The 11,482-nt window shown below is 35.0% G+C and overlaps 1 protein-coding gene across 2 annotated transcripts; it reads left to right on the top strand.

Annotated features, from left to right (window-relative positions):
• The first annotated feature begins 5,082 nt into the window (after positions 1–5,082).
• LOC102594086 (cullin-1-like) lies at positions 5,083–11,116 on the top strand. Of its 2 annotated transcripts, none has more exons than XM_006344573.2 (9): positions 5,083–5,291; positions 5,778–5,925; positions 6,942–7,041; positions 7,823–8,008; positions 8,107–8,154; positions 8,234–8,437; positions 8,559–8,636; positions 9,935–10,021; positions 10,604–11,116. In XM_006344573.2, exons 2-9 carry the CDS (start codon positions 5,795–5,797, stop codon positions 10,640–10,642), a joined length of 873 nt encoding a protein of 290 aa, XP_006344635.1. In that variant the 5' UTR covers positions 5,083–5,291; positions 5,778–5,794; the 3' UTR covers positions 10,643–11,116. The 2 variants fall into 2 exon arrangements, with proteins under 2 accessions (XP_006344635.1, XP_006344634.1); XM_006344572.2 differs by having other exon boundaries at positions 5,084–5,244.
• The last annotated feature ends 366 nt before the right edge of the window (positions 11,117–11,482 follow it).

Below are 11,482 nucleotides of genomic sequence, written 5' to 3'. Positions count from 1 at the left end.
GTGAGCGAAGTCAAGAAATTCTGGTATGTATTCTTCGGTGTGCTTTCCTCTCCTTTCACTAGTACTGTTTTATAGAGTTGCATCCATAAAAAGCATGGTATCACCTATTCCTCGGTATCTTGAAATCAAATATTTTGACTTTTGGATTTGGCTTGTGAAATTGTTTAGGCATATTACCACATCTCTGTTTCTTCGTCAGACCTAATATTTGCTTTTGACAATTGATTGCATGTTGAATGTTCGTTATAACTTGAGGAAGGGATAAATCTACTTAGCATAATGTTTGCATGTTATCCATAAAAAGCATGTTAAGTTTAAGAGGTAGCTTAACTGCTGAAAATGACCTTGTTAAACTAAGACTATTAATTCCTATAAAAAGGGACTATCACTGAAGTGTTATTTGTTATTTCTTTTATGAACGATTGAGTTCCTTTATCTTTATTTTTTATCTTTATTTTGACATGCCTAAACCCACCAAGGTTTTGATCTAGTGGTAAAAACGCAGTGTATGATATTGTCATAGGCTTGAGACTTATTGCAGGCAAACGTCCGGTATTTTAGTGGAGACTGGAGAGACTTATTGCTGGCAAAAAATTTGATATTTAAGTGGAGAAAGATAGAGGGACAAGCACATTATCCACCAAATTTTGAACTGTGCCCCACTGGCCCTTGGGATTTTTTCGTTTAAAAAAGAAACCCACAATAGGACCAGAAGAAATACCTTGTACTTTGTGCTAGAAGAGTGTTTCCCTGCAGGGTGCATTGCTCAGTGCTTGTTTTAGTGTTTTCAACTACTTTCCTCTTTGTACCAACAGAACCTAAGTTGTCTTGAATTTGTAAAATAATAGTAATTACAGGTTAATGTGGTATTTTTCCTCGATCTTTTCTTAATGATCTTATTATGGACCTTAATCGCTTATCTTGCATATAAGTTACTTTGCCTGCAGAGCTTAGACTGATGACAAAGATGAGACATAATGATATGGCCATTTATAATGAGTGTATTCTAGTGTTATTTCTTCTCCCTTTCAATATCTGTGCCCTTTGACCATTGTAGACTCTCACTTCAAGTGGCTCACAAGATCAAGAGGCTGCCCATCTCATTCAAGAGAATGAAAAGCTCCGCGCACAGTAAGTGTACTTCATAAATGAGTCTGTCATCTTCTCATAATGTGATTTCCAAATTATGTTTTTATCTTGTTAATAGAAGAAAATGCAAGGATGACAAACACGTTCTGTGGTCTGACAACTTAACTTTTCTTTTCTCATCTCTCTTTCTTGTGAGGCCCATGAAGGAGGGTAGTGTACTTACGTAGAAATAGAAATATATTTATATAGAAATAGGGATAATACATAAATTTCCCTTTCAATTTTGGCTGAATTATGAACTACATACTTAAACTTTGCGGGTGACCTATAACCCTCACGTTTATCCGTAGTGGAATTTTACACCCTTGAGCGCTATCATTGACAAAGAAATTCTACGCACCTCCACTGAGTTTGTGAAAAGTTGAAAAATGAAGGCCAAAAAAACAGATGTTCCTCCTGTCTCTTTTTTCAAAATTTGGTTATGGTTAGAAATATATTTTGATAGTACCTGTCGAAAAAAGCCATTTCTGGCAACTTTGTGCTTTATCACTCCTCCATCAAGTGATTAACACACCAGCGTCATGTCTTCACACCCCATTTACTCAAACACACAGGAAAGCTTCTTTTGGAGAAAATAATAATAAACACACACTCAGTTTCAAAGGAAAATTTCTGCTCACGCATACACATTCCATAAATTTTTCTCCATATTGCACAGACACTCAGTTTTTTATGCTAGCTCTTTTCCCCTGTTTTGTCCTGTCTTTGGACTGTACCTTTGTATTCCAAATCCTGTTCCAATAATTTTGACCTCTTTTTTTTTTTCCAATCTAATTCCAATTAGAAATTCTCCTATAGCAATCTTCATAGATAAGCAAAAGATTGTTAGAAGAGAAGGTAGATGAGCAAAGATTGTTAGAAGAGAAGGCCTTGTGCAATGAGATGTTCAAGACAGTAGTAGGAAAACGTGATGTACCAAGTCATGTCAAAACATGCTTTGACTATATTGAAGTGTGTTATCTCATCTAAAACCTTAGCTTTAACTCTTAGAGACCACAATTTTATTTACTTAGTTATGTTTTCAACACGTCCCTCACGTGGGAGCTTGATTTTCTTATTTATGAGCCGAGCATGGGAGTTTGATTTTTAGGTTGATGGGTGGCAATGAGACTTGAACCTAAGGATCTCTGCTATCTCTGACAACATATTGAAGTGTGTGACCACCTTATCAAAAAACTTAAGTTTTATTAGAGAAAACACATTTTATTTACATAATCATGTCTTCAACAGATCATATGGAAAGCTATTCCTATTTTAAAACTTGCATAACATTCCAATATGTGGCATAAGCACATATTAACTTCTCACCAAGTACTTTAGCACTAAGGCCAAGCAAAACCCACTCCTAATAGACCCATTTTCCATTAAACGCAGAGATCATGTTCATTATACACCGTAACCGGTTAAGAAAACCCATTCCTTCACACTTAAATACCAATAAAACAATACCTCTCTTGAGAAGCAGTGGGTATGGCGACCATGAAGAGCTCTGTTCAAGGTCTAAGCATTTGAGAGTTACAGACCATTTTTTCACCAGAAATGTTGGTGTTTGCCCGGTCAAAAAGGGGATATCGGGGTATGTTTTTCACGGAAAAGGTGATAGATTTAAGGGTTTCTTTTCAAATCTTTGAAACATTGGAGTGTGTAGAAGATGACAATTATAGTAAAAAAGTCAATTTAGAAGATGACCAGAGATAAGGGTAAAAAAGAAGAGAAAAAAGGAGGGAAAAAAAATCACATTTTCAATAATGACAATTATAGTAAAAAATCAATGTTGAAGAGGACCAGAAGCAGGATGAAAATAAGATGAGAAAACAAGGGTTGGCGACCCCGAAACTAGAATTTGCTGCAGATTTCAGGCATGAATTGCGCAGGAAGTTCTTTCAGTTAGAACAAGGGTAGTGCATGACTTGCATTGTTCCATTTAAATATGGTTTTTGTCTCAGGGGTAATGATTCTACTTCAGACAAGTTTAGGGAGGGTTATATAGGACTTCTCAAGTTTAAGTGTGTAATTGAAAAATATAACATGTTGAAGGGTATAGTTTTTGTATTGTCCCGTAGGAAAATATTAAATTCAATTACTATCAAAGTCAAATAAACACACACACGTATGTGTTTGCAGCACCATTGTGTATCCGTAAAATATATTTGTGTGACTACTTTGTTCTTGTCCCAGGTGCTCGGAATGTGAGAAGAGGGAGGAAGAACTTCATTCAAAGGTGTGATTAAGTAAACTTGTCTCCTTTATTAACTCGTCAGTAGTTGAAAGCAATACCTGATTTCAAAATGAAAATCATCATATGTCTTTTTCATGTTCGTTGTTGCAGGTTAATAAGCTTCGGAAGGAGCTGAAAGAAGCACAACGTACCTATGCACATATGCTAGTGGAATCAAGGTTATTAGACAAAGTCAAACCTGAAGAAGATGTTTATATTTAACGAAGTGCCCATCCTTGTACTATAGTTAGCTCTTTAAATGAATTTTAATCTTAGCTGTTGTTGATAAAATCTCGTTCCTTTCTTCTCTGTTGTGACGGAATATTACCATGATTCTTGTTTTCTTCTTTCGTTTATGCAACAGAATGGACGTAGAAACAACGTTTTCACAGATTAGAGTTTGTCCCATTGATATCTGTGGCCAAATAACCATTTACTTTTATATTTGTAAACTCAAATGAAGATGCGCGTATTTTCTGGATTCAAATATGGTCACATTGGAAATAATGGTGTCTTCTTTACCATCATTACTGAGCTGATAAACTGGACTTTTGACTGTAGAACCCTTGATGAGTGAGGTTAAGCAAAGGCACGACAGGTTCATTCCACAAGTGGAGTCTAGGGATGCAGCCTTATTCCTACCTTGTGAAGGTAAAGAGGTTCGACAAGTTTGTTGGCAAGAGGAAATTTTTTCTTTTATATATATAATAAAGTGCAGAGGATTATGCCACTTTTGGGGGAATATAATAATATAAAGAAAGATCATTTTATTCTACTTTACCTGGATCCTTGTCTTGCACTAATCGACACGTTCTTACACGAGCACTAATAAAGAAATCTCCCTGTCATAGTTTGATGGGACACTACACTTGTAGCAAGATATCTAGGCATATGTGTTTTGTCATTTTTATTCATTTATCATGTCAAGTCTCATTATTATTCTCTTATTATTGCTTCTATTCTACTATCTTTTCAAGTACTAAATCGATCTAGTTGTTGGAGTGGGTCCCACTTGATAAGCCAGGTGTTTTCGTTTGAAATTCCAGTACAGCCAAATTATTATGTTCAATTTATAAATTGTTTTTTCCTTTTCAATTTGTTTAACCTATTTTAATTTGGCACGAAGTTTATAAAAATTGAAAGGAAAGAATTTTTTTAAATTTTGTGGTCTTAAATTAAAGATATTCTAAATGTATTAAACTGTCATTAACTTTTGTAATTTTAAATATGTCATTTGAAAAGTTTAAATCAAAGAGTTGCTAAAAAGGGAAAAAGGTCATTCGTTTTGAAAGAAATTAATAATGAACTAGGTCAAACAAATTGAAATAGAGGGAGTATTAAACAACATCTCTATCCTACAAAAATAGAGGTTCCAATTATACTTGTGGAATTTCGATGATTATATTATCCATGTCGAAAGTGTAATTAAGGAGGTGGCTGGTCGTAGAATAGTCTTTTTAGTAAGTGCTATTGCAGTTGTAGAACCATTGACCATTGATTCTTCCTCGCAAATCCTTCATCCCCGCTGTCAATTATATGAAAGATTAATATGTATAAATGCTGTACAATAAAGTAGGTGGGAAAGAAACATGACATATTTGCTAGTCTAAAGTGAATAATTGTTGCTTCATTTAAGGTGTAACAAAATAATAATCTAATTACTCCACATTTTAAGCATGCGCCGAATGTCCCAATATAATTATGGAGAGTTTACCCAGAACAGAACGACACCGTTTTGTTTTCTACAACTGGAAAATCACCTTTCAACTTTACTTATATTTCGCTTTTTCCCCAGTTTTCATGCATTCATCACATAGAAACAGACGTCCAAGCAAAGTACAAAACTTCCTTCCATTCCCTCTCATAAACCCTAATCGGTAACACTGATTCGCCTGATTTTCTCTCTGTTTTCTATTAATTTTCGGTAATTTTCAGTGATTCATCGTTCGTTCTATTCGTGCTCTTGATCTTTTTCTTTTAATGTACATGTATACAGTAATGATCGTTCCAATAAATATATACTAGTGTTTACAATTGTATAACTGGGTTGATAAAGCATATTAAATTGTGATATACTAGTGTATAAAAATTGTGATATACTAGTGTATCTGAACTGATGAATGAATGAATGAATGTGTAGGGATTATGTGAGTTGATGTACCCTGTGCGTGTTCTTTTGTACTTTTTAGGGTTTACATATATTTTTCTTATATTGTTTTTATATGACAATGGAAACTGGCAGCCAGTACCCTTTGGGTGCGTACAGGTAAAACCCCCGCTCACTGTTGTGGTTGTTCCATGAGGTAGGGGTGAGTAATGTGTATAATCTACCTTCCTCAGGGTCCATTGTGGGATTACATTGGGTATGTTGTTGTTGATTGTTGTGGTTGTTTTGTTGAAATTTGAATAGGTGGAAGAATTGAGAGAATGAGTAATGCAAAGAGGCTAGATGAGAGCATGAAGACGTTAGAGGAGGGCATTACGAAAGTGAAGTTGATTATGGATGGTTACCCTGCCAGTAAGCTGGTAACATCAGAAGAATACATGAGATATTATGAGTATCCTGGAAATTTGTTATGGTTTGCCTTATTCTAATTGCTAGTAGTATTACACTATGTTTTGAGGGGAGAATGGAGATGTGTTTTTTTTAAAAAAAATTATGACTGAGAATTCCCTGAGGCGAGTGGCAGAAACTAATACTTTGATTAGCTAATGATGGTTCAAATCTTTTTGTTCTTGGTTCTAGCCTGATGAAGATGAACTTTGCTTGGATTTTGGAATTACCAAAGATGATTTTTCTCTCTTTATGTCAATCAATTTGCTGTGTATCATTGGTAGACGACATTGTATGATCTATTTGGTTTTGTTTTTATTGTTATTGCGGTTTCCTTTTAAATGAAGTAACAAGATTATGAAGATTCAGATAGCTGACCCCAACTTCGTTTGGGACTGAAGTGTAGTAGTAGTAGGTATTGATGTTAGTGTTTCCCTTTCTTTCGGCTGTTTGTTCGATCCTTTCTGTTTGTATTTTCCTTGTTGGTATTCTAATTTGTTTTACATTAAGCTGATGGTAATTATGAGTACAACAACAACCATGGCTTGTTCAAGTAATATGCATATAGGTTTAATCAAAATGATTTACTGTTTTATTGTCTGAAATACCATTTTAATCTTCATGTGTGCAAAAAAAGAGATGCAAGAGAAGTTCATGCATGTACATTCACCCAACTTGTTTGTATGTCAACATCTGCATGGCTTCTACCAGCTTATTAGCTAAGATAATGATTTCCATGTTTGCTGATTTTGCAACTGTCAATTTTACTTGAAACTACCATGAGGGTCAGTTTTTCCATTATTTTCTTTAGTTGCATTGGAGTACTACCCAAATTAATTAGATCTAAGACTATGTTCCTTTCACTAATGATCCAAGTGATGTGTTAGCATATCTTTTATTATTTTTGCCTTTATACTTGTCCTGTTTGTTTAATTCTTAGGTGGTAATAATGTAATAATAGTCCCAGAAAATCTGGTGCTATTATTTTCCCTTGCAGTTTGCATCTTTAACACTTGATAGCTGTGTTTATCTCTTGTGTATTCGACCTCCCCCACATGATTTATCAGCAGAACTTCTTCAAAGGTATCATGCTGTCTTGGATGAGAGTATATACTTCAAGGTTGGTTTATGGACCATCAGTGGGAAACTTCATTAAAAAATCATATTTTCTCTAAACAACTTCAGTGTTATCCTAACTATGACTACATCTGCTAAAGTATCTTAATTCAATATGAACTTATTGTCTTATTTTGGTCATTAGCATACAAGTTGTCACTCTTACATTTTGAACAGGTAGAATGCAAATGATGTACAAGTTATTTCTGTTTGCTGGTTAATTTGGATATAGAATGCTTCACAAAATTGATTTTTCTTTGTAATATTGTAGCTATATGCAACTGAAATTCTGTAGTAACAAAGATGACTTGTCTAAGGAAAACTTTTTTCACTCACACACACACACCAAAAAAAAAAAGAATAAGAGAATTACTATCAGAGCCTCAGCTGTTCAAAGAACACTGTTCCATTTGAGCAGCTTAAGTTTAAGAGTATACTCGGTGGTAAGGTTTAGTAAGTGATCTAATATGCTCTTTGACGCAGTCGACCTCTGTCATTATAATTGTGATTTGACTAAATTACATTATTTAGAGAACTTATATTCTCAAATGATGAGTTTTAGACTAGAGATTATTTTTGCCAAGGGAAAAATGCTGGTCCTTGATTCCTTGTCTCTTGAACTTTGGCCATGGATTGCAGACTAAAACATTTAGTAGTTTTCAGCTGCATCTGCACTTGGTAGTAAAGCAATGTAATGAATGTGGGTTTGTCTATTATTAGCAACTTCTCCTTGTCTTACACTGGCTAATATCCCGTGTTGAATATCACTTTCACTTTGCTTGTAGGTTCTGCCTTTTCTGAAAGATAAGAGTGGTACCTCTCTATTAGCTGAATTCTTACGTGTCTGGGCAAATTACAAAGCAATGGTGAAGTGTCTTGGAGGGTTTTTCCTTTACCTTGATAGAAAATGCAGCGATCAGAAAAGTTCTGCACCCCTTAAAGAGGTTGCTCTTTCTTGTTTCCAGAATAGGGTAAATGTCTCTGTATATTCTACAGAAAATCATCTCTAGTTAATTTTTTGGAGACGCAGAAACTTCGTAATATACTGATTTTCATTTGTCCATTTCAGGTTTGCTGTGATCTCCTTCCAAAACTTTTTGATGCTGCACTTTTACTGGTAATTTTAAGCAGCATGTCAAGTTTGTTTGTTGATTCCAACTATGAACAGCTAGTTATTTACAGTATGCCACATGTAGATAAGTCAAGACCGTAGGGAGGAACCAATTGACAGGAGCCTACTACAGGGCCTCTCTACATTTTTCTGGGAAAATGGCGGGCCACAGAAAGGAACATACTATTACTTGTTTGAGGAGAAATTGCTTGCAGATACATACAGTTGCTACTCTCGATTTGCCTCCGAATGGCTCCTTAGCTATTCTTCGGCAGATTATATATTGAAGGTTTCTATGCTTGTCTTGAAAATAGCAGTGTGCTGGATGAATTTGTTTCTTTCATAGAATTTCTCATTTCTAACAAAAAAGTCTTCTCTACTATTGTTCTAATTAAAGGTGATATTGTTAGGTCGAACGGTGTTTGAATGATGAAAGAGGAAGGTTGAGTCAGTACCTGTATCCTCCCTCTGTAGAGAAGCTACTTCAGGTACTGCTGTTTATTCCTTTACTTTCTTACAGTTTGTGATCAAGTTCTTAATATGTTGCTTGATGATGTGAGCTAAAGGATTCAAATATTGTGTATGTTTCGCTAAACTTGTCTGTTCTTATCATAACAGTGATAAATATGATGCAGTCTTTATTTTGAGGGTATAAAGGTTCTATCCGCCTTGTTAATTATCCTAAATGTATAAAATTCATAATCATTGGTTTCACATAATTATGCTTTTATTTTAAAAAATTCTGAGAAGCTAAGTGTCTGGTTTCATGGGGTTAATGTTTGTCTCTTCTCGGACATGATCACTTGAGCATTGTGTGTGGATATGTTACATAGCTAGGGATGAAAAAATTAACTTCTATGAAGTAAGCAGATTCATTAAATGGCATCAAGTAGATGCAAAATACAAGAGTGCACCATTGAGATAACAAAAAGTGATTGGTTAGCTCCAGATAAGTAAATTAAGTTAAATCTAGGGAGCTAACAAAATTGGCCTCAGCTATTTACAGTGGTCAATTTTGACCAACTAGATAGGTTTGTAAGACATCTTGCCTTCAAGAAGTAATTTAGAGTTGAGATGCAATTCAAAACATCTCCTGTTCAAAGATACATGGCTATGGATATTTCATCACTTAGATTTAGCTGATTGTTAAGTGCTTGTTGAAACTTGAAACTGTGGCTTTAGCACTTAGGACTAGCTAAATGCTTAAGTCAGAAACCTCCCAGACAGACCATTGCTAACTTATTTTGTATTAACTGCTTTACATAGGAGAACCATGAGGATAGACCATTCTTCTTGAGTTTCATGTGCTTAAATGAAGCCACAACATTGTGCCAGCAAACTTTTAATCAAGTGTATTCTCTCTCAAGAAAAAATATACCTTTTAGCGATACTTTTTACCCTAATGTCGCTTGGTGGAAGAATGGTTGTTCGTTTCCTTTCTATGTTACCAATAAGTGAATGCACCTGCTCAGGGGTTAATGAGTTTTGTGACTGGACCAAACCCTGCAAACAGTACACAACTATTGTTCTTGAAATAACTTCTCCAAGTGCTTCTCATACCCATGCGTTGCAGTTGATTTAGGAACCATTAAATTGTACTATCATTCTGAAGAATGTTACTTTTTAAGAGAATGGGCGCTGTAATTTTTCGTCACCAAATCTTTTTCGTTTGATAAAATATGTTAGTGAACAACTCATTGCATCTAATTGGTATCAATGAAACTACTTCATAAAAAAAGAATATGAGTGGACCAGTTAATGACTCTCAACTGAAAATTCTTTTCAGGTTGTGCATCTGAAGTTGAGTGGTGAAACTACAAGCCAGCTGATTGAAAAACAGAAGGCTGAGAACCTCAACTCAACAAAATATCAGGTTGCTTCTTTTTATTAGTCTCTATATACTAAAAGAGAATACATATTAATGCTCTCAATGCACCTCCTACAAATTTATATTGCATCAGTATCTGCAGAACATCACGACTTGCACCACCATTGTCTATATCTTACTTGGGAAGATTAAAATGCATTGTTCTGTATCTTTTAATGTGGACCATTAGAAGGTAGGGTTTCAGAACTCGTGAGATTTAGATGACCCTGATTCTGATGCTGTGACGTGTGAAATTTTTGAGAATAATAACAAATGGGGGCTTTAGGACAAAATACTCTTAATAGCTTTTTAATTGCTACATTATAAGTCTCTTTGTCGTTGAAACAAATCAAAGATCTTGCAAAATTTTCATTAGATTGCATGGTCTTTCATTTAACCTGAAATTCACATTTGAAGAATAAGAAAAGCCCAGTACCCGAAGTTCCTCCTGGATCTTAACCCCTGAGGGAGAACATGTGGTAGTTCTACAGTACAGTTTTTATAACATTACTTATAAGTACTTACTGTCAAAAATAATTACATACAAGTAATTTCTGATAACATTGCTTATTTTGAATTTCGTTACAGGAATTACTGTCCAGATGTTCCAATTTAAGCATTGGGTAAAGAAGTGACACATTTTTTACCAACATTATAGTGTCAGATAGTACCCCAGGAAAGGGAACAGAAAACACTAACAAAAAGCCCAACAGTGTTACTGACCAGTGAAGATTTTGACGAACTCTCACACAATCTATTTTTTGCGGCTCCACTATTGGTGCTGTTTGGAGTTAGGTCCTTAATTCCTTTTTTGGCGATACTCATATCTGAACGTGTCTAGGGATTTAGCAGGACAAACATTTTTACTAGTTAGGAGTAAATATACTTAACTAATTTGCACATTTCTGCAGTACTACATTTCTTATGGGGGAGAAGTTACTTCTTAGTTGCACAGATGCAGAAATCTCATACATATTTGCCGACTGAGGAATGTAATCATAACTACCAAAAAACTGCAATAGCTCAGATATTATAACAGACTTTGCTTCGGCATATGCTTTATCCTTTTATTTGCTTGTATATAATTTGATTTAGTTTCAATTTGCCTACAATCTTCATGAGCAAATTTTCCAGCAAAAGTTAACCATTTTGCTGTCTTTGGTCGTTCTCTCTTTAGAATGACATTGTTCAGTGAGTTAACATGCAGCATATGAGCTTGCACAGGAGAGAGATATGCATAAATTGAAATGTCTATGTTGAACAATATCAGTCATTGCATGATCTAAGTTTCGAGCTCTGGGTATCGTTTCCTTCATCATTGTTAGCTCCGTCCATAATCTCTTCAATGGTTTCAACTGGCCTCTTCGTAAGGTTGGATTTATTCCAGACATTTTGGGTAGGTCCAAGTTAGGATATGGTGCAGGGCAAGTGCACAAATAACAGCCTGGCGGAACATTGTCTAAAGAA

Source organism: Solanum tuberosum, unplaced genomic scaffold (genome assembly GCF_000226075.1).
Source record: "Solanum tuberosum cultivar DM 1-3 516 R44 unplaced genomic scaffold, SolTub_3.0 scf00060, whole genome shotgun sequence".
NCBI classification, from domain to species: domain Eukaryota; kingdom Viridiplantae; phylum Streptophyta; class Magnoliopsida; order Solanales; family Solanaceae; genus Solanum; species Solanum tuberosum.
The sequence above is the reverse complement of the archived record's forward strand: the minus strand, read 5'-3'. Positions and strand labels throughout refer to the sequence as shown.